The 19,841-nt window shown below is 31.7% G+C and overlaps 1 protein-coding gene across 2 annotated transcripts; it reads left to right on the top strand.

Annotated features, from left to right (window-relative positions):
• The first annotated feature begins 399 nt into the window (after positions 1 to 399).
• On the top strand, positions 400 to 18,511 carry LOC117690362 (ankyrin repeat and KH domain-containing protein 1-like). 2 transcript variants are annotated; one of them, XR_010708225.1, is made up of 8 exons: positions 400 to 599; positions 6,839 to 7,028; positions 7,156 to 7,266; positions 9,185 to 9,242; positions 10,210 to 10,436; positions 10,696 to 10,797; positions 11,790 to 16,937; positions 17,094 to 18,511. XR_010708225.1 is itself a non-coding variant. In XM_066067895.1 (7 exons), the coding sequence occupies exons 1-7, from the start codon at positions 525 to 527 to the stop codon at positions 16,679 to 16,681; spliced, it is 5,655 nt and encodes a 1,884-aa protein (XP_065923967.1). In that variant the 5' UTR covers positions 400 to 524; the 3' UTR covers positions 16,682 to 18,511. The 2 variants fall into 2 exon arrangements, 1 of the variants encoding a protein (XP_065923967.1); XM_066067895.1 differs by having other exon boundaries at positions 11,790 to 18,511.
• Positions 18,512 to 19,841: the final 1,330 nt, after the last annotated feature.

Raw genomic sequence — 19,841 nt, 5'->3', positions numbered from 1 at the left:
CGACAAACTTGTAAACATTTCTGCATTTGAGCTTGTCTATGAATTCTTTGCTTTGGTTGGCTCTATCATTTCACCAAAAGTTGTTTTTTCCATAGCATTTTCATCCTCCTTGTTTAGATCATTACTAATTGGAACAGTGTCTGCATGTACTTGCAGTATTTCATTTAAATACTTTAAGTTTATCAAGAGGATATAGAGAAACACTTACATACTTAAGCATCAAATCAAATAAATTTGTATGTAAAAAAAAATTAAATCTGTCATCTGTTCTGAATAGGTCTGTATGTACTCTCCATTCGAAGGAAAATAAAATTCTATGTTGAACGTTCAACAGCTCCTATTACTGAAGGCTTTTAAAAAGATACATAATCTGCATGCCCCAGACACAACGATGCAGTACTTCATGATGTGTGTTTATTTTTAAGATTGATATTTTATTTAAAAAGGAGGTGTATCACAATACAGTTGTACAGGAGAGCAATTCTTTAACTAGATTGCATGACACGAATTTTAAGGGGTTTATTATGGAATTTCATGCAAAAACGTGCCTTACGTTTTTAGGAATAATCTGTTCTTCTCTTCTCCAGCTTCTGGACAGTGTAAGTACATGTATATCACTTACTTATTAAAGATTAAATTCTGTTATAAAAAAACATTTCGTTAGGTTTTGTTTCGATATTGTTCGCGGTGTATATGTACCCACAATTTAAAAACAGCTTACTTTAATGGTTTATTCTACCGAAAAAGAAGAGAGCATTATGAGCCTTGTCACACAATAAATTCCAACTTTGACCAGAGGTTCTTGAGGACTTGTCCGACGCCCCCCCCCCCTCTCCCTCAAGTATAGACCACCGAGTAATTATTTTTTTTAACTTAAATAGTCCTTTATGTCATACATGTATCTACCTACATCCTGATAAATTATCTCAGACATTTTATATAATATCACATCCGTCTATACATGTGTAATACAATAAGCTTAAGTCTAAACTTTAAACAATCAAAATTTTGATACATTTTATACATTGTCATTTTTGTCAGTATCTTTAGGTTTCTTTTAGTTAGCTCGTTATTTTAAAATACATGCTGCATAATGACCTCCCCTCAAATCTTGCCTACCCTCAAGACTGCTGGTAAATTTGGTAACCTTATTAAAAACTAAAAGTACACTAACAGTCAACATTTGTGAACAGCCGCAACCATTTGAGACTATTTGTAGAGTTTGGTGACCTGAAGGCTGTTAGTAACAATTTAGTGAACCCAGAACACAACTTCAGGAACAAGCGCTTGGTATGTGGTTTTGTGTATTTTAAAGCTGACATGAATTCATAAATACGCATTATTTTTCTTTTATCTCAGACTATCGCCATATTAGTTGTCGATTTCTATTGTTCTGCTCATCGCTCCACACCCCCTTTATAAGGCCGAGAGGACTAGTCATGCTTTACTGCATTCAGGAATTTCATTCACCTGAACACATTACCTTGGACGAAAATACGCGTAGAAAAACGTTTTGAAGAAAAATAATATGACAAACACTGCACTGGCAAGATATATCCAATAAACGACGAAACAAGACAGACTGAAATCCAGGCGCAGATAATTTCAAAATTCCTCGATAATTGTGGACCATTTTTCTGTGTATGTTATAACATCGCACATGCGCAAACCACACACTGTGGCAGATCGAGCAATGCCAATGATCCCATGGATTTTAGAAACGGAGCGTTTTTGCAAGGACGGATGTTATGTTGTTACTTTCTTGGATTTACTATCATTTAGTTACTGTGTTGGATGTAGTTCCGCCGGGGTTTTCAAAAAGATGCAAATGTTATGCACTCTGTATGAACGACACACGTGTTCGATGTGCATGCGAAGTAAGGCAGCACTGTCAGTGCAAAAATAATATGGATACCTGCGAAATCCTTTCAAAAAATAAATATGTTTTGTATTTCATTGACTATTGTTTCCTTTATTCTTTTATTACAAACAATGTGTAGTTCATGCATTTAGAAGTCATTGCAACCTGAATGCCTCGTTCGGAAAGCAACCGACCGTAACTTTCTCTACCGGTATATATACCCCAGTGGCAGTAGAGGAGCGATGGAAAGTAATATGGCGACCAAATGCTTTTATGAATTCATGTCAGCTTTAAAGAATAGACAAGCTCTACTTACCGCAAGTCGTCAAGCGTACACGGATATCATTTTGTATTGTACTGCTCCAATAAAAATTTTACTCTTTCTCATACAGCACTTTTAACTTTTATTTCGGGGCAAAAAATGCCTTCTAAAATGACTTAAAGATAAAAAATATGGTACCCTAAAATACACAAGCCTTATGTATGAAAGCCATGCTTTTGTTAAATTTTGTTTGCTTGAAACGATAATATATTAATGAAGTGTAATAATGGCTAACCAGTAAAATTTTACCTAGAAAGGAATGATTTACTTGTTTTAACACAATAGCCAGTTAAATGGATATTTCTTTTAAACTTACATATAACAAAATGCTTTCTTATTGTTGAAAATGTGTGTTTAGGGAATTGCAGATGAATTTAAAAAAAAGAAAAAACCCTCTTACCATTTTATGTAGGAATAATTCAAGAAAAATCTTTTGAATTTGTCTCATAGCCCATATACCTAGAATTGTCAAAAGGATCTTTTGCGAATAACAAGAGGATCGCCCTATGTATATGTATGATGTATATCTTGAAACGTCGGTTGCTTTCCGATCGAGGCATACAGGTTGCACTGACTTCTATATGCATGAACTACACATTGTAGTAAATAATGTATATCTTGAAAAAAATCGTTTTTGAAAATCATTTTTTTTTTAATTTTCTAAAGTAATTTTTTTCTAAATTTGTCGAACTTCATTTTGAACTTATCATTTTGTTTTTGCAGTTTTATTATTAGTCTTTAAAGTTTGCTATAACAATGTTTTTCTCAGTAAAATGGTATATTTCTGCGGTTTTTGGGGGGTTTTTTTTGCCTAGATATCCTTCAGGACCGGCCTGCCCCTAAAACATCTTTTGATAGGTGTTGTTCACAAGAATAATAAAGATGGAATGTTTTAGGGGCACCCCTGCCCTGAGGTCGAAAAAAAAAACAAGAAAAATTTCGGAAATTTGTCGCTATCATTGGGGGCTATATACTAAAACACGCCTATAGCAAACACGCTTACAGCGAACTGATTTTCGTTCCCCGTTACTTTATTATATGATGTAAACTTACCGGATATAACGAATTACGCTTATAAGTAAGCAAAATCGCCCGCCCCTCGCACTTCGTTATACCCGTGCTTTACTGTATTTACAAAAGTGTAAGTTCAGGATAACCCAGCAGGTTAAACAGCTGGCTATGTCAAACACGATGTTTTTGTACCCTGGTTCGATTCCATCTTTGGGTATACTTTTTCTTTTTTAAAATTAACAGCATTTATAAACACTGTGTTTATATACAGAGTCGTGCATTTAACACAGTAATCTACGATCTTCTTCCTTAAATGCACATTTTGCTCTTTAAATGAAGCAACCGGAACTATATCATAGTGTAAGCATGCTTTCTTAGAGGGCAAAGTCATTCACTTTGTGTTACTCTAGACAGGTGCCACGTGCAAAAATCATGCCTAGCAAAATCTTGTGCGTGTGTCTTTAGAATATCTATAGGAAATGGTACAATAGTGGGCGACTTACTAAATGAAGATGTAGTTCGTTCTTTGCAAAGAACGTTTGCATTTATGATATTTAATGCCAAAAATACAGGAGGAAGGTTTCTAGATTTAAAAAATGTGGGTGTTACATTTAGAGTTTTCCTCCCCTTGCCATCCTGGCATCAGGTATGTCCCCTTATACAAAGTTGAATGTACTGTGAATGATGATAGTGTTCGAACGCCTCGTAAAAATCCTTCTACGAGGGTTGTTAGAAAAGTTCTCGGAAAAACTCGATTGTGAGTGGATTATTCACATGATACCAGTGAACCTTTTCAGATTTAAACTTATTTTTTGTAAGAAATATGTGAAGATTAGTATGTTTTAAATACATCATAAAAATAAACAGCATAATTATTTCGATAAGATATGCTTCATGGAGATTTTTTTTATTTTTTTTTATATTCTACGCATTTGTCCTTATTAAGGAAATCAGATTTTAACTTGATGTATTTTGTAAAAAATATGTATAGATTTGTATGTTTTAAATGCATCATAAAAATATACAGCATAATTATTTTGATATAATATGCATGTCAGATTTTTTTATTAATTTCTTTTTATTTTGTACGCAATTGTCCTTATTAAGAAAATGTACTGTTTAAGCGCATAAAAATGAACGATATATCATATGACATCACAGTGACTTATGAAGGTCATTTTGTGAATGTTTCAATTAAATTGAAGAATTTCTGACCATTTTGTCGCCGAATTCGGACGAACAAAGCCCGAAAATTAAGTCAAAAACGTTGACGTCAATGGACATCCTGGAGCACCGGGTCTTATTTTGTGTGCACGCAGGAAAATCGGATTGGAGACCAAAGGTTCTTAAATGCTGCTATGTTTAGAATAAAGGTTTACACTTAGAAACACAATGGTTTAAAGATGGAAGAACTGATATTTGATATTTTGAGCTCTTGCAACAGACCCCCCCCCCCCCCCTCCCCGGATCTTGCACCTATGGATTTCACTTTTTTCCCTGAAAGGGACATGGTCACGATTTTCGTCAAATTCTATTTTTCTATTTTTATCACTTACAATGCTTAAGAAATGTATTTCTAATGATCAAATGAAATTTGATAGTCAGTCTTTAAGTTTTACGCAAGATACAGATCTCACAAATCTGTGTCATAAAAACATGACTCATGCCCTGTTTTTCTTTACATAGGCTCAATATACCAATTAAAAACCTTTTTCAAGCTGATTTTTCTATCCCCTTATTCATTTGAAGCATAGATAAACAGTTCCTAATGTTTAACACATTCATTTTAGGAATCTTCACTTCAACATTCAATATGTAAACAAAAGCTTTGTATACATGTCAAAGAATTGTAAGCTCTGTAACTCGCTTATAACTCAACAAATGACACTCAAATTTGTTTGCCTATTAAAAAAGCCTCACTGAAGCATCGTAATTATTCAAATCGGAAAAATAATTTTTGACCAAAATCGTGACCATGCCCCTTTAAATCTAAAGTCGAAACTGCGTGGACAGAGATTTTTGGACCTATTGAACTACGATATGCCACAAAAGATATTTTCCAAAAACTTGATAAATAATATTATGAACGTGCATTTTATAAATAGGTTAAATGACTTGAAAAGTGTGTGGAACTGAAAGGTGTTTTCTTTGTAAAAGAGTAATTTTTACATGTACGACTTTCAGTTGTGTGACGTCACTATCACCTGACGTCGTGGACATATGAAATGGTGCTCCGTAAATCTAATTCATACCAAAAAATTCAAATTTTTTTTGCATACTTATTTTCAATTGACAGTCATTTAATAAAACATATGCCATCATACAAAGTACACAGTCATTTTGCCGTAAATCATTTTGTCCGCTAACTTTTCTAAGAACCTTCGTAAATCTATAATAACATTATTCCTGTCGTTTCTGTCCGCTAACTTTTCTAACAACCATCGTACATCTACAATAACATTCTTCCTGTCGTTTCTGTTGGAAAAACTATAAGGCGACATGCTTTATTTGTCGCAAAGAGTCAAAGGGATTGCTATCTTTGAAATCGCTTCACGCGAGACTTTCGATAGTTGGTAATATGTCCTTGATCGTAAATAAATGCATATAAGAATATGCATCGTATTTTTGAAAGTAAACTGAAAATAAAATTTAAAGATAATAAAGTAAGTAAAAATAAGCCGTCCATAACTCAAACTGCTCGGGCAACGACTGTGGAACTTTTTTTCAATCACTATACATAATGAGAACTAGAATCTAAGAGTTTACTGTGTATGGCCTAAAATTAAGAAATGGAACAGAAATAAATATGCCTTTTGTAAAGATAGAAACCAGTACCGAATTGTGTGCAGTTATTTACATTTTACTGAATCATGACCGCCTAACTAAGTTTGGTCCTGCAGTCCTAGTTAGCGTCGATTTTTACATTGAAATAATTAGAGATTTTGTTGGTTATCTTTTTAGAAACCAACTGTCCAGAAAAGTTGAGAATCCTTAAATAGTGTAGGTTCAAGGTTGTTCAAATCATGATGTTTGAGGGTTGAGATTTTTTAAAGAAATAAATGTGGATTTATCTTTTTAAATATTTCTTCTAAAATCATTTGACTATAAAAGTTATATTTTGTGAGGGGGCATTTTTAGGTATTTTTCTGTGGCCATAATGGTGAGGGGTAAAATTGTACAATTGTTTGGTAATATGATCCGGAAAAAAGTTATACTAGTATTCCTTCCTGATGTATGTACAAAAATTACTTTGTTTTATTTCTAACGATACAATGTGTCAGGTTTATCCAAAAAATGTACATTAAATTGGTGATGTATTGTATATGATATGGTTACATGTAGGTCTATTGTATTTAGTTTGAAAGTTTTGTTTAAGTGAACGATGTTGCAAATTGGATTTTTGTATGAAAAAAAAATGTTGATGACAAGGATATGTCTTTTATAGTAATGTATGGGGTTTTTTTAATGCAGCTTTTTTACAGATGAAAAAGGGCATTATTTCTTTTAAAAAGTCCCCTCTATAAGGAATAAAAATAGCATTAGATTCTAAAATAAATTAGTGATTCCAGAGTAGTTTTTCATTCAGTGGCTATTTTGCAATATCTTTATCCAAAGTAATTTACAAGTATTTTTTAAATTTTCAGAGAAAGCTGGAAGGTTATGAGTTCCCGGTGTATTCAACTGAGTTTTGTCCTAGAAACAAGTCAGAGTGGGATCAAAGGTCATCAGCTATCAGCTGTACAGACAAGAATGGATACATGTGTCTACCTAACGAAAATCGCACTGAGCTGTTAGAATTCTGCTATATATATAGTCAAACACCGATTGAAAATGGTAACAAAAAAATCAAGCAAAGAAAAACGGAACCGAAATTAATTGAGTAAAAGACACTTATAAAGTATTTATATATTTTGATACCTTAAAGTAAAATATAATAACAGATACTTTGAATTTATTTCAGACCTGTGTCTATTTTTAATCAAACGCTACTCAAGAGTTGATGCATACAACTGCAGAAATTTTAGCTATGGATGCCCTGACTCCACTTATTTCTCCTCTGAAATCTTTAAATGTAGGTATCTTTTGCACTTCACACACTATAAATAATCTTTGATTACGTGTATAACTTTCAGCCACGGAATCATGTTTTTCAGTTCTCTGGATATTTATGCTGTTTTAGCTGTTTAAAATTACCCAGTTAGATATACGAGGGCTATTCATTATATTGTTACATGTTTGTATATAGTGACACAACGTGTACTCCGTTATCATTTTACGTCTGATTAAACTGACTATTTGTCAAAGTAAAGACTGCAAGAAACCCTAAAAAAAAATGTCGAACATAAGGTCGTTCACTTCATACCATTATTAAAAGAAAATTACAGGGAAAACATTTAAAGAAATCGTGTAGATTTATTGATACTTTTTGTATCAATTGAAATCGTTTACCGATGGATAAAACATTTCAAATTAGGAATAGACTGAGTTAAAACATCCAACAATCTGAAAGACCTAAATCAGTTATTAATGAGAATTCATTCGCAGCAGGGAATTCATCATTGACAAATAGTACGTAAACAGTAAACTATATTGCAAAACCATTTGTCGGGTGGTATTTTTAATATTTTTAAAGAATATAAAAGTGCATCTTCGATAGGCAAGTGTCCGATTCGTTTTTCTCATCGATGAGAAAAACGAATCGGACATTTGGCTAGCGAAGATGATAAAAGTGTGAAAAAAAATTTGCGGGGAAAATCCCACACACATTTTGAATGATGAACAAACTTAAAAGCGATTGCAATTTTTTTAACAAGGGACCCATTGGTCACATCACTCACCTCAGAAGCAAAAGGTATGATAAAATCAGATTAATGGCGTCAAAATACAAACTATCAAAACAATGTAGTATAATACAGGTAGACCCTGTATAAATAATAATCCCCCCTAGATATTTTTATGTTTATAATCAAGTTCCTTTTCTTACAGGATGATTTTATAGTCCTACTACATGTTGAGTCTTGAAGTTCTCAAAAGATTCTAAACAATTGTTTATTTATGGAATATTAACCTACATCAAACTCTGAACCCCTTGTCAATCCAAAGAACCGTCAAGGGGTCAAAGTCTAAAAAGAATTTTAAAGAATCAGCAATAAGCTGAAATGTTTGCATATAAGTAAAACAATGAATTATAAGTATTCAATTTTTTTAATTATTAAAATGCTGTCCATTGTAAAATTGGATCCTCAATGTTGTCCCACTCTACTTCTCAAGTTTTTGATTTGAACGAATTTAAATCTAAATTATCTGAGGTTGCTTTTACTAATGTACAGCTTTTCACCTAAAGATACACAAGTTTCAGATTTCCTGTGATTATCTTTGTGATTTCAGATATCTTTGTGATTATATTTAAAGAGTATACAAAATGCGTTGAACACGGTAAAAAAAATGTATAGATTATTTTATCTAATTAAAATGACTATAATTATAATTTGTTTTACATCTATGTTAAAAATATTTTGTTGTACCTTTTTTAAACGAAATTTGTGTACACATACATATTTTTTATTCCATTACTGTCTAAAAGGATTATTAGTTTTAGAAAAGTAAAGAAAAGTAATAGTTCGTTTTAAACCTATGCAACATTAAAATGTAAATTAATACTACAGATATTTGAACATATAATGTGTTCAGGACATTTAAAAATGGCTACGGTAAATTAAGCTCCTTTTTTCAAATGTGTTGTGCAACAAATTTCCACATTTGTTTTATCGTTTAGTGTTAACTCTATGTTATAAGGAATTGAATTTTATACAATCAATTATATTAGATGTCTCGAGAAGGCATTCACCAAAATCTTTCGGAAGAAAAAGTAAATTTTCTCTTTTATCTTTCTTTATCTATTGTATCAGTAACATCAGGTGTTCTGCAAATGAATTTTAAATAGTTTTCAAAAAGGTACTGATGATCATAATTTTGATTTTTCTTCATAGACCCAAGTTGTAGTCAGATTGAAAATGGTTGTTTTTTGGCAGATTCAACATGTAAAAGGTATGTCATACTCATTTCGTAGTATGTTCAAATATCTAATACAGATGAAGATAATTCTTTTCACTTATAAAAACTTTATTTAGTCATTATATACGGTAAAATTTGTTTGTTACAAAATTTTTGAAATTGCGGTTAATCTGTAGCTTTTTTAATTTTTACGCTTTAAAATGTTTATTATAGTACCTATATATACAACATTAGAGCTAGAAGAGCTCTTTAGGTTTTTTATGCTAACAATAATGTGGTTTAGTTTTTGAACTAGTATGGTCGGGTTTTAAAAAGGCGAATGTAGAAGCCACAAAAATAAATCATTTATATATATTAGTCTTTGTAGTGAAATGTAAATCGTAAACTAGAGAGGTCAACTGAATACTTGTATTTAAAAAATCTTATTTCCCTCTAAAATGTCCTAAAATAAGGCAAATATTTGTTCCAATATAGCCATGTTATTATCATATCATACCATATTATTATTTACTTGATTCTCTATGTCATATCAGTCGTATCACGCAATTGAATGTAATAGTTTATTTTCTATCAAGACAAAACATATTCAAATTGTTATCTATATTTTTAACATACAGACGTTTACAAAGGAGCAATTAATTTCTTGAAATATAATGTAACTGAGGGAAAAATTTCTGATCATAAGAATGCTTATCTTAACATTCCCGTTTCTTTTCTAGTAAACTAGTTTTATTTTTTAATATCATTTCTATGTAGATGATAGAGAGAGAGAGAGAGAGAGAGAGAGAGAGAGAGAGAGAGAGAGAGAGAGAGAGAGATAAATCTGTTTATCATTGGTTTAAGGAAAGTAAAAAAAGAAAAATATTATAAGTAAAAAAAAATAACTCATAAGAATGATACACAATAATTAATTAGGTTTATCTTTAAAGGTACAGATTTTATATAAATATGTTATGAACAGTTAACTTTGTTTTTAATTAATCGGTTCAATTACTTTCAGCCATATACCTGAGAATGTTCAGAATGACACTAGAACAACAACTTATCCTCAGGAAACAGCAGTATTCATGGAAGAAACAACAATGTATATAAATGAAACGATGGTACATATACCAAGACAGAATGATCAAAGCAACGACAGAATTCCTCTGATCATATTTGGTGCTTTTTTAGGAGTTCTCATCCCTATATGTGTCACATTTTTGCTGTATTTTTCCTATAAAAGAAGTATGTATTGCTTAATTTTTATCCTTTTTAAACATTACAGATTTTTATTAAAAATCAAGATCATATCCAATGAGGAAAAAATGTATCGTATAATTTCAAGGAATAAAAAGGATACACATAGTTTATTACTTGTTACTTTCCGTTTTGTTTCCTACTTACACTAAATCTAATTCAAATAAAAACTTAATAAAAATTCAAATTAAATTCAAATATTTAAAAAACCATTATTCACAATCCATTTAATTCTATTAATATATAGTAATTCAAAAGTACAGAAGGAATAATGATGTAGAAGATCGTGATGAGGAAGAACTTAAACTATTACATGAACGTCAACACGATAGGACAGCATACAACAGAGGTATAATACAATATTTTTAATACATTGATTTTCCTTTAGATTTAAATGTTTGTTTATTTATTTCCCGTAAATATAAAAGTACATAAAATGAAAAATCATTGTTAAAACAGATAAGCATATCGTATTATGATAATAGGAACTGTAATTGGTCAACATTTTGTGACCGAATGACTGTAAATTCTTTCAGTCGAATAACTAGTCACTATTGTGTCCTATGAAGATGTACTAGTATATTCTAAACAAAAATGGATTATAGGTTTTAACTCTTTTTACTTAACTGTAAAACGGCAAACTTGTCATTTTAAAATTTTAAACAATCCACACACTGAAAAAATACAAACATTAAAACATCCCTATATTCTGCCAATAAAAAGTGCCAAGGAATAATCGTTGTTTACCTCTGACATTATATTGTTTTATTTTTTATATCTGAAAATGTTAATGTATCATTCTATTTACATGTACTGGTATTTCCATGTGCGCAGTGTTAAATATAATTTTATACGGGAACGATTTGAGTAATAGCTATGGTCAGTTAAATTCAAAACCATTCAATAGTATAGGATTGACACTTAATTCAAATTCATTAGGTGTTAACTATGGATGTGCTGATCTTATATAAGGAATGTTTTAATCAAGGTGTAGAATTAATACAGACTATACAGAACTAAAGTTTAATTCAATATGATTTAAATTCTCTTAAAATAAATCCTTAGCTCAATAGATAATGTCGTTCCAAAATAAATCAACAATGAAAATATAGATAGATTTATGAAATGATAAAATATTGAAAAGTACATAAAATATTATTCGATAGGTCTAGTTAGATATGAAACAACAAACCAATGTTAATTAGTCATACGTATTTTTTTTTAATTTTAATACACTTGCTGAAAACTATGATTTAATGGTGTGTTTTTTTTCGTTGAACTTAGTATGCTTACTAACCAGGGCCAAAGATTGATTTTTTTTTTTGTTTTTTTTTCCATAAGACTTTTCATACAGGGACATATTTGAGGAATGGCAACAGGAAGACAGGTTCTTTGTTCCGACAAAAGCAAGCAAACAAGTTGAAAATAAAATAAAACAACAACATTTGGTTATTGCGACAGGGCGCTCGGGATCTGGAAAGTCGGTCATCATCCACCACATTGCTCTCAACTTTAGAGAAAAAAATTGGACTTTGAAACTCGTCATGAGAGTAGAGGAAATCTTAAACATATGTCCAACAAAGAGCAAAACTTTATTTGTTCTTAATGACCCAATTGGCAAAGAATCCTTTGATGAATTATTATATAATTCATGGCAAACATATGAAGAGATCTTGACATCCATCTTAAAGAAGGACAAACTTCTGATGACGTGTAGGAAAAATGTTCTCTTCGATAGCAGGGTAAAAGGAATTATCAGTGACAAGATAAATATTGTAGATATTGATGATGGTCTATATAAATTTACTTGGGATGAGAAACGACAAATAATAAACAGATACACATCTGATATCAATTTATCCGACGAGGAGTTTTTTGAAATAATTAAAACTGAAGACTACTTTCCGCTGTTATGTAAATTCTACTTTAGCAAAAACAAATGCCAAAATGTAGGATTAAGATTTTTCAAAGACCCTTTTAAATGTTTAATAGCAGAAATAAGTGCATACAAACACACAATCAAAGAAAAGTATTGTGCTCTGTTTCTTCTTGTACTTTTTAATAATAATCTCTGTGTGAATGATCTTCTAGAAACTAATTTATCTGAAAACAAATACAAACATGCATTAAAACTTTGTGGAATTGATAAAAACACAAGCCCTGACACAATTGAACACAATCTTGATTCTTTAAAAGGATTTATGGTCAGGAAAATTGGTGACAAGTACCAGTTTTATCACGATTTTGTCATGGAAGTTATTTTCCACATTTTTGGAAGAAATTATCTTGCCGAAATAATTAAATACTCTGACATCGGTTTCCTTCGGAGAAGAGTTACATTAAGTAGTGATAAAGAACGCAAAGATCCACATATTATAAATGTAGATGGTAGAAACATCAATTCACTTGGAAAAAGACTTTTTATTGAGATTTTTAGAGGTCGAATATTAGATGTTGTTCTCAATCCATGTTTGAGGCAAACGAAAGTGACCGAATCTTTTATAAAAGAACTAACAAATCATCCTGAAAAGTTAAAATTATTACTTAAACAAATGATTTATGAAGAAAAACCAAATGAACGAAAACAAAAATTCATGTTGTCAAAACTTTCATTTTTAGTTTTAAGTGATGAAATTTCGCCCCTTTGCGCCCTTATAGTGTGTGGTCACACCAATTTGTCTGTGCATATTTTAAAAGCTCTAAAAAGTACTCAAACAAATTTTATAGGACATTCTTTGTTTCCTGCAGTGTGTTGTAATGGTTCAACGGTATTGTTTAACATGTTTTTTAAAGACCATATTAATGAATATATGATGGAGAAATGGGACGATTTCTATCCTATTCACATTGCATCTATGTTCCACAATCCTGAAGTGTTATTGGAATTGCTTCAAATTGGTGTCGATGTTAATTTGCGAACGGACGATGAAAATGAATTGACTCCTTTGATCTTAGCATCCGGAAACGATACCCAAGAAAGTGGTTTTCCAAAACAATCACACCGCATTTCAACAGTACACCTATTATTGAAGAATGGAGCAGATATTAATTTATCCTGCAATCACGGTAACACAGCTCTTAATATATCTTGTTGTAATGGACAGGATAGCATTGCAAAAACGTTACTAGATCATGGAGCAGATATCAATATTTGTGATACTGAAGGATGCAGTCCTCTTTATAATGCTTCTCGAAATGGGCATGATAGCATCGTTGAACTCTTACTAGGCAATGGAGCTGACTTAAATATATATAGTAATTACGGATTTAGTCCTCTCTATGCAGCGATACAAAAAGGACATGATAGGGTTATAAAAATATTACTTAATCATGGAGCTGACATTCAAGTTTGCAGCAAATACGGTGATACTACTCTCAATATAGCTTGTTATAATGGACACGAGAATATGGTACAATTATTACTGGATCGAGGAGCAAACGTCAATTTGTGCGGTAAAAACAGAGCCAGTGCTCTAGCTAAAGCCTGTGAACATGGGTATGATAAAATTGTACAACTTTTACTTGGTAAGGGGGCAGATATAAGTTTATGTATGGAGAATGGAGACAGTCCGCTCTTTAAAGCTTGTCAAAACGGACACGTTAGAACTGTAGAAATCTTATTGGAAAATAGTGCAAATATTAATTTTTACAATAAAAATGGAATCAGTCCTCTCTTTATAGCTTGTCAAAACGGGCATGAAAGAACTGTTCACCAGTTACTAAGAAATGGAGCAGATGTTAATTTATACATGAACGACAGAGTTAGTCCTCTTTTTGTGGCCTGTCAAAACCAATTTGACAATATTGTCAGAATTTTATTGAAAAATAAAGCAAACATTAATTTGTGCAAGACAAATGGAGCCAGTCCACTTTACAAAGCTTGTCAAAACGGAAAGGATAACATTGTACAACTATTACTAGATTATGGAGCAGACATCAATTTATGTGATGAAAACGGAATTAGTCCTCTCTTTGTAGCTTGCTATAACCGATCTTATAGCACTGCAGAAGTCTTAGTTAAAAATCAAGCAGATATCAATTTTTGTAATAAAGATGGGGCCAGTGCTCTATACAAAGCTTGTCAAAACGGACACGATCAAACAGTTCAATTTTTGCTCCAACATGGAGCAGATATTAATCTCTGCGATAACAACGGTTTTAGTCCTCTTCATGAAACTTGTCGGAACAAACATGAATATATCGTTAAAGTTTTGCTCAGTAATGGAGCAAAAATCAACTTGCAAAGCAATCATGGTGATACAGCTCTTAATTTATGCTGTTGTAATAGACTGGATAGCATTGCAAAGATTTTACTAGATCATGGAGCAGATATCAATCTCAGTGATATTGAAGGATGTAGTCCTCTCTATGATGCTGCACAAAACGGCCATGATTGCATCGTTGAACTTTTATTAGACAATGGAGCCGATTTGAATCTATATAGTAATTACGGATATGGTGCACTATATGTAGCAGTACAAAAAGGATACGATAAAGTTGCACAAGCATTGCTTAAACGTGGAGCTGACATTAATTTATGTAGCAAATACGGAGATACTCCTCTCAACATAGCAAGTAATAATGGACATAAACGTATGGTACAATTATTGCTCGATCATGGAGCTAAAGTTAATTTTTGTGGACAAAACAAAACAAGTCCTCTTGCTGAGGCTTGCAAACATGGACGTGATGAAATTGTTCATTTGTTATTAAGTAAGGGGGCAGACATAAATTTATGTACGGAGGACGGTGCCAGTTCGCTCTTTATAGCTTGTCAGAACGGACATTGTAACACAGTACAAATCCTGTTGAAAACTGGTGCAAAGATTAATTTATGCAAGAAAAATGGAGCCAGTCCGCTGTTCATAGCTTGTAAAAACGGACATGAAAGCATTGTCAAACATATACTTCAGAATAAGGCAGATGTCAATTTATGTATGAACGACGGAATAAGTCCTCTTTATGTCGCCTGTCAAAACCAGTTGAACAATATTGTGCACATTTTATTAGAATATGAGGCAAACATTAATATGTGCATGCCAAATGGAACCAGTCCTCTTTACAAAGCTTGTCAAAACGGACAGGATAGCGTTGTACAGCTATTACTAAATAATAGAGCAGATATCAATCTACGTGATGAAAATGGAATTGGTCCTCTCTATGTAGCTTGTCAAAACGGAAAAGATAGCACCGTACAACTTTTACTGAAACATGATGCAGACGTCAATCTATGTGATGAAAACGGAATTAGTCCTTTCTATGTAGCTTGTCAAAATGGATGGGTTAATACTGTAAAACTGCTACTTAAGAATAAAGCAAACATAAACTTTTGCAATAAAGATGGTGCCAGTGCTCTATATAAAGCTTGTCAAAACGGACACGATAGAACAGTTGAATTTCTTTTACAAAATGGGGCAGATATAAATCTCTGTGATACAAACGGATTAAGGCCTCTCCATAAAGCTACTCAGAGCAACAATAGATACATATCACAACTTTTAATCAGGAGTGGAGCCAAAATCAACTTACGTAGCAATTACGGCGACACTGCTCTTAATATATCTTGTTGCAATGGACAGAAAAGCATTGCAAAAATGTTGCTGGATCATGGAGCAGATATCAATCTCGGTGATATTGAAGGAAGCAGTCCTCTCTATAATGCTGCACAAAACGGCCATGATAGCATCGTGGAACTTTTACTGAACAATGGAGCCGACTTAAATCTATATAGTCATTATGGATTTGGTCCTCTTTATTTAGCGATACAAAAAGGATATGATCGGGTTGTACAAGTATTACTTAGGCATGGAGCTGACATTAACTTGTGTAGCCAATACGGTGATACTCCTCTTACTTTAGCTTGTTATAATGGAAATGATAGCATTGTACAATTGTTACATCGTAGAGGAGCTAACATAAATGTGCCTGGAAAAAATGGAACAAGTCCTTTATTAATAGCTTGCCAAAATGGACATGACAGCATTGTACTTTATTTACTGAAGAGTAAAGCAGATATCAATTTGTGCGATCAAAAAGGTTGTTGTCCTCTTTATAAAGCTTGTCAAAATGGACACGAAACCACAGTACAAATTCTACTGAGAAATGAAGCAAATGTTAATTTATGTATGAATAATGGCGAAAGTCCTATCAATATCGCTTATCGAAAGGGATATCTTCATATCGTACACACATTGCTGGAAAATGGAGCAAACTTTAGTTATGCAATTAAATAGTTATTTGTACTATTTCTTTCTTTAGCATGTCTTTACGTAAATAACATTGCAGTGAAACTTATAAGTAGGAAACTGAAGATAAAATACGACATTTATAATTACAGGAAACTGGAGCTTTAATTATCAACATTCTGTGCTAGAATTGATAGCTCTCCTTACTACTTTTATTGCAGAAGTAATAGACAATTTCTATGTCACAAGTTTGGTCATTTTTCTTTAAAGATTCTACACAGGTACACATGGAACTTCGGAACAGGTAAACCACTTAATCTAAATGCACGCTGTGATTTTTTAGGACCATGTTGGCCATCTTATGTATTTTAAAACAGATTTAAGAGAGTAAAGACTAAAAGAAAATTTTGAGTAATGGGTTACTGCGATGTTATTCTAATTGGATTATCTTTTGTTTTAGTAAAAGGACAATAAATCTAATTAGATTACATGGATCTAGTAGTTATCTTGGCAGAAAGTGTTGCATGACCTTAAACTACAGAATAGGAACATGTTTCTTCATTGAGAAATTAACAAACGTTAAGTGAGTGTCTTTTAAACAAAGTGTGCCAGTTAGGATTTACCAAAGAAAACATTTTATTACATGTACTTAGAAATTTTCTGATGTACACAATTTTGGGTTTTTTGTGTAATGCTCGATCGTTTCTATTTCAAAAAAAAAACAGGCCGTTAGTCTCCGTTCTTCTAACCTTGCGTGTACCAGTATCTTTTTTCTTGTCCATACAGTTGTGTCATTGTTACTGTAGTATTATTTTAATTTGTCTGAATATCATTTTTTTATTGTATATATTGAACGACAGTGTATCAAATACTAATTGTTATTTAGATGAATTTTTTTTAATTGTATACTTTTTATCTCATTGTCCTTATCGTGTTAAAAAAAACTCATTTAATGATTGATTCTTTTAATATTATATAGTTTTATGTTTGTAATTATAATGTATCAAAATTGTGTAGTTACCGTAACATTTTGTATGTACCAAGAACATTGAAGTATTAAAAAGAACAATTCAAAATTATCATTGTCTCATATATTCATGCGGAACTGGCATATCATACTTGAATGGTTCTACATGTTGATATCAATGTTTTTGTCTGCTTGCACTGATTATATAGATATTTAGAAGACACAAAGAAAGAGTTAAACGTTTTACATCGATAAGTTATGTTTTATTTTAAGTACAAAATCAAGCCATTAAGGTAAAAACAAACTTTGATTGTTGTTAAAATTTAAAAATTGCAATTAGATGGTCATTGAGTGTAAAACCAAAATCACTCAGCCACCTCAATCAATTTGTTTTGCAAACATATGCCTAAAATTACGAAACCCCCTATTTATTTTGCTTTTGGCAAAGGCTGTACCAACATTATTCATACAAAGCTGAGACATAACTGTGTATTAAACTATGATCTTTGTAAACGTAATATTATAAATAATCCGTTGTGTTTATGTGGTCAAACAGAATATGTGTATCATTTCTTTTTTTCTTGTAAAAAAAATACTCTAGAGCGAGAAAGAACATATTTGATCAGTTGTTTATGTTAGATTTAGTCAATATTGATACTAATTTACTTTTATATGACAACAACAACCTACCTTTACATATCAACAAAAGCATTTTTGCTTCTGTACAAAAGTTTATACACGAATCCTTGGGATTTAAATAATATTTCTTTGTGTATATCAATATTATTTTTTCTTTTGTTCTATATTCATATGCATGACAACTATTGTTATATTTAACGAGAGGAGCTTGTAAGTTGTTAGAACTTGTTTCTGATCCTTTTGTTTAATCAATAAAATATGTTCAAAACAAATCACTCAGTTTCATTTTTTAAAATGGCATATATAGTATTGAAACCCGATTCTTAAAGGGCGTGGTCACGATCTGAGCTAAGAAAAGATTTTTTTTTTTTCATTTTTTATAGTTCAAATGTTTTACCAAAATTTTAATAGTTAAAATGTTTCACCCAAATTTTGAATGTCATTTATCAATTTGTGAGATACAAATCTCACAATAAATTGTTAATTAAACCAGAACGATTAAAACTAAACATGACACGTAAAGGCATTGTCCGCCATATTTCTTTCATCGCCGCTCTCCACCCCTGTATAAGCCAATAACCTATGACCAGTTAAAATATTTTGCTGTAGAATGACGTACATCTTGCATCGCGTTATTACTTGATCGCAATGAAATTATCATATACTTTACACACTCTCTCCGAACCGAACGAAAAAAAAAGAGGCTGTGATAAATATATTTATTACTTTCATATTAAGATTTGTGTCAATGTAAAATTTGGAGCAAAAATTACCTAGGAAATAATTGATGAATTCCAAATCTAGTTTTTTGTTTTTGGGGTTTTTTTTTTACACAATTTGTTTACGAAGTTAGTTTTTTTCTAATTATTTAAGTGAAAGGGTACATACAAACCATAAGTGCATTTACGTTTATTTGTAAATGTTTCACTAAAGTTATCAGTTCCAAGGTACAGATGTATGTGTCAGACGTATGGAGGACTTAACATAAACTACCCAAGTACACTTACATGTGTATTAAGTATACTAGTATTGAACGAGGCTTCATATAAATTTGAAGTTAGTTATATAAAGAGTAGGTGTATTTAACGTACGGAATAAAATCTGTTTAATCTGGAGTCAGTGTTTTGCATTGGCTGTATGATAAATATACATTATCTAATATTTAAAAAAAATTAGGGACTTTTGACGACTCTAAAACATAGTTGGAGCTTTCATCATATTTTGGTATTTACATTTTAACAATACTAAAAATACTTTTGTGATTAACCTTAGTTTAACTACCTAAGCTAACACCTTTCTCTCACCAAAAATGAAATAAAAAAGAGGAAAATATAAAGTAAATAGTTCACTTAGTGAGTTTTTGAATTTCAAAATATCCCGCTCACATATTTTGCGAGGAAGTTGGGGGTGGGGGTGGGGGGGGGGGGGTGAAATGCTTGAAATGCTAGACATTTCTTATACTTTTTAAACAAAGATACCTTTGTACTACATGTGCATCATGTACATCTGTATGTATATTTTCCTTATTATCCATTGCCCAATTTATTAAAGAATATGAAACGTAAATTAAATTATTGAATAAAAATAATCGAATGAAAACTA

The sequence above is a fragment of the Magallana gigas genome, chromosome 8, assembly GCF_963853765.1.
Source record: "Magallana gigas chromosome 8, xbMagGiga1.1, whole genome shotgun sequence".
NCBI lineage: Eukaryota > Metazoa > Mollusca > Bivalvia > Ostreida > Ostreidae > Magallana > Magallana gigas.
Note: the sequence above shows the minus strand (reverse complement) of the source record. Positions and strands in the feature narration are given on the sequence as shown.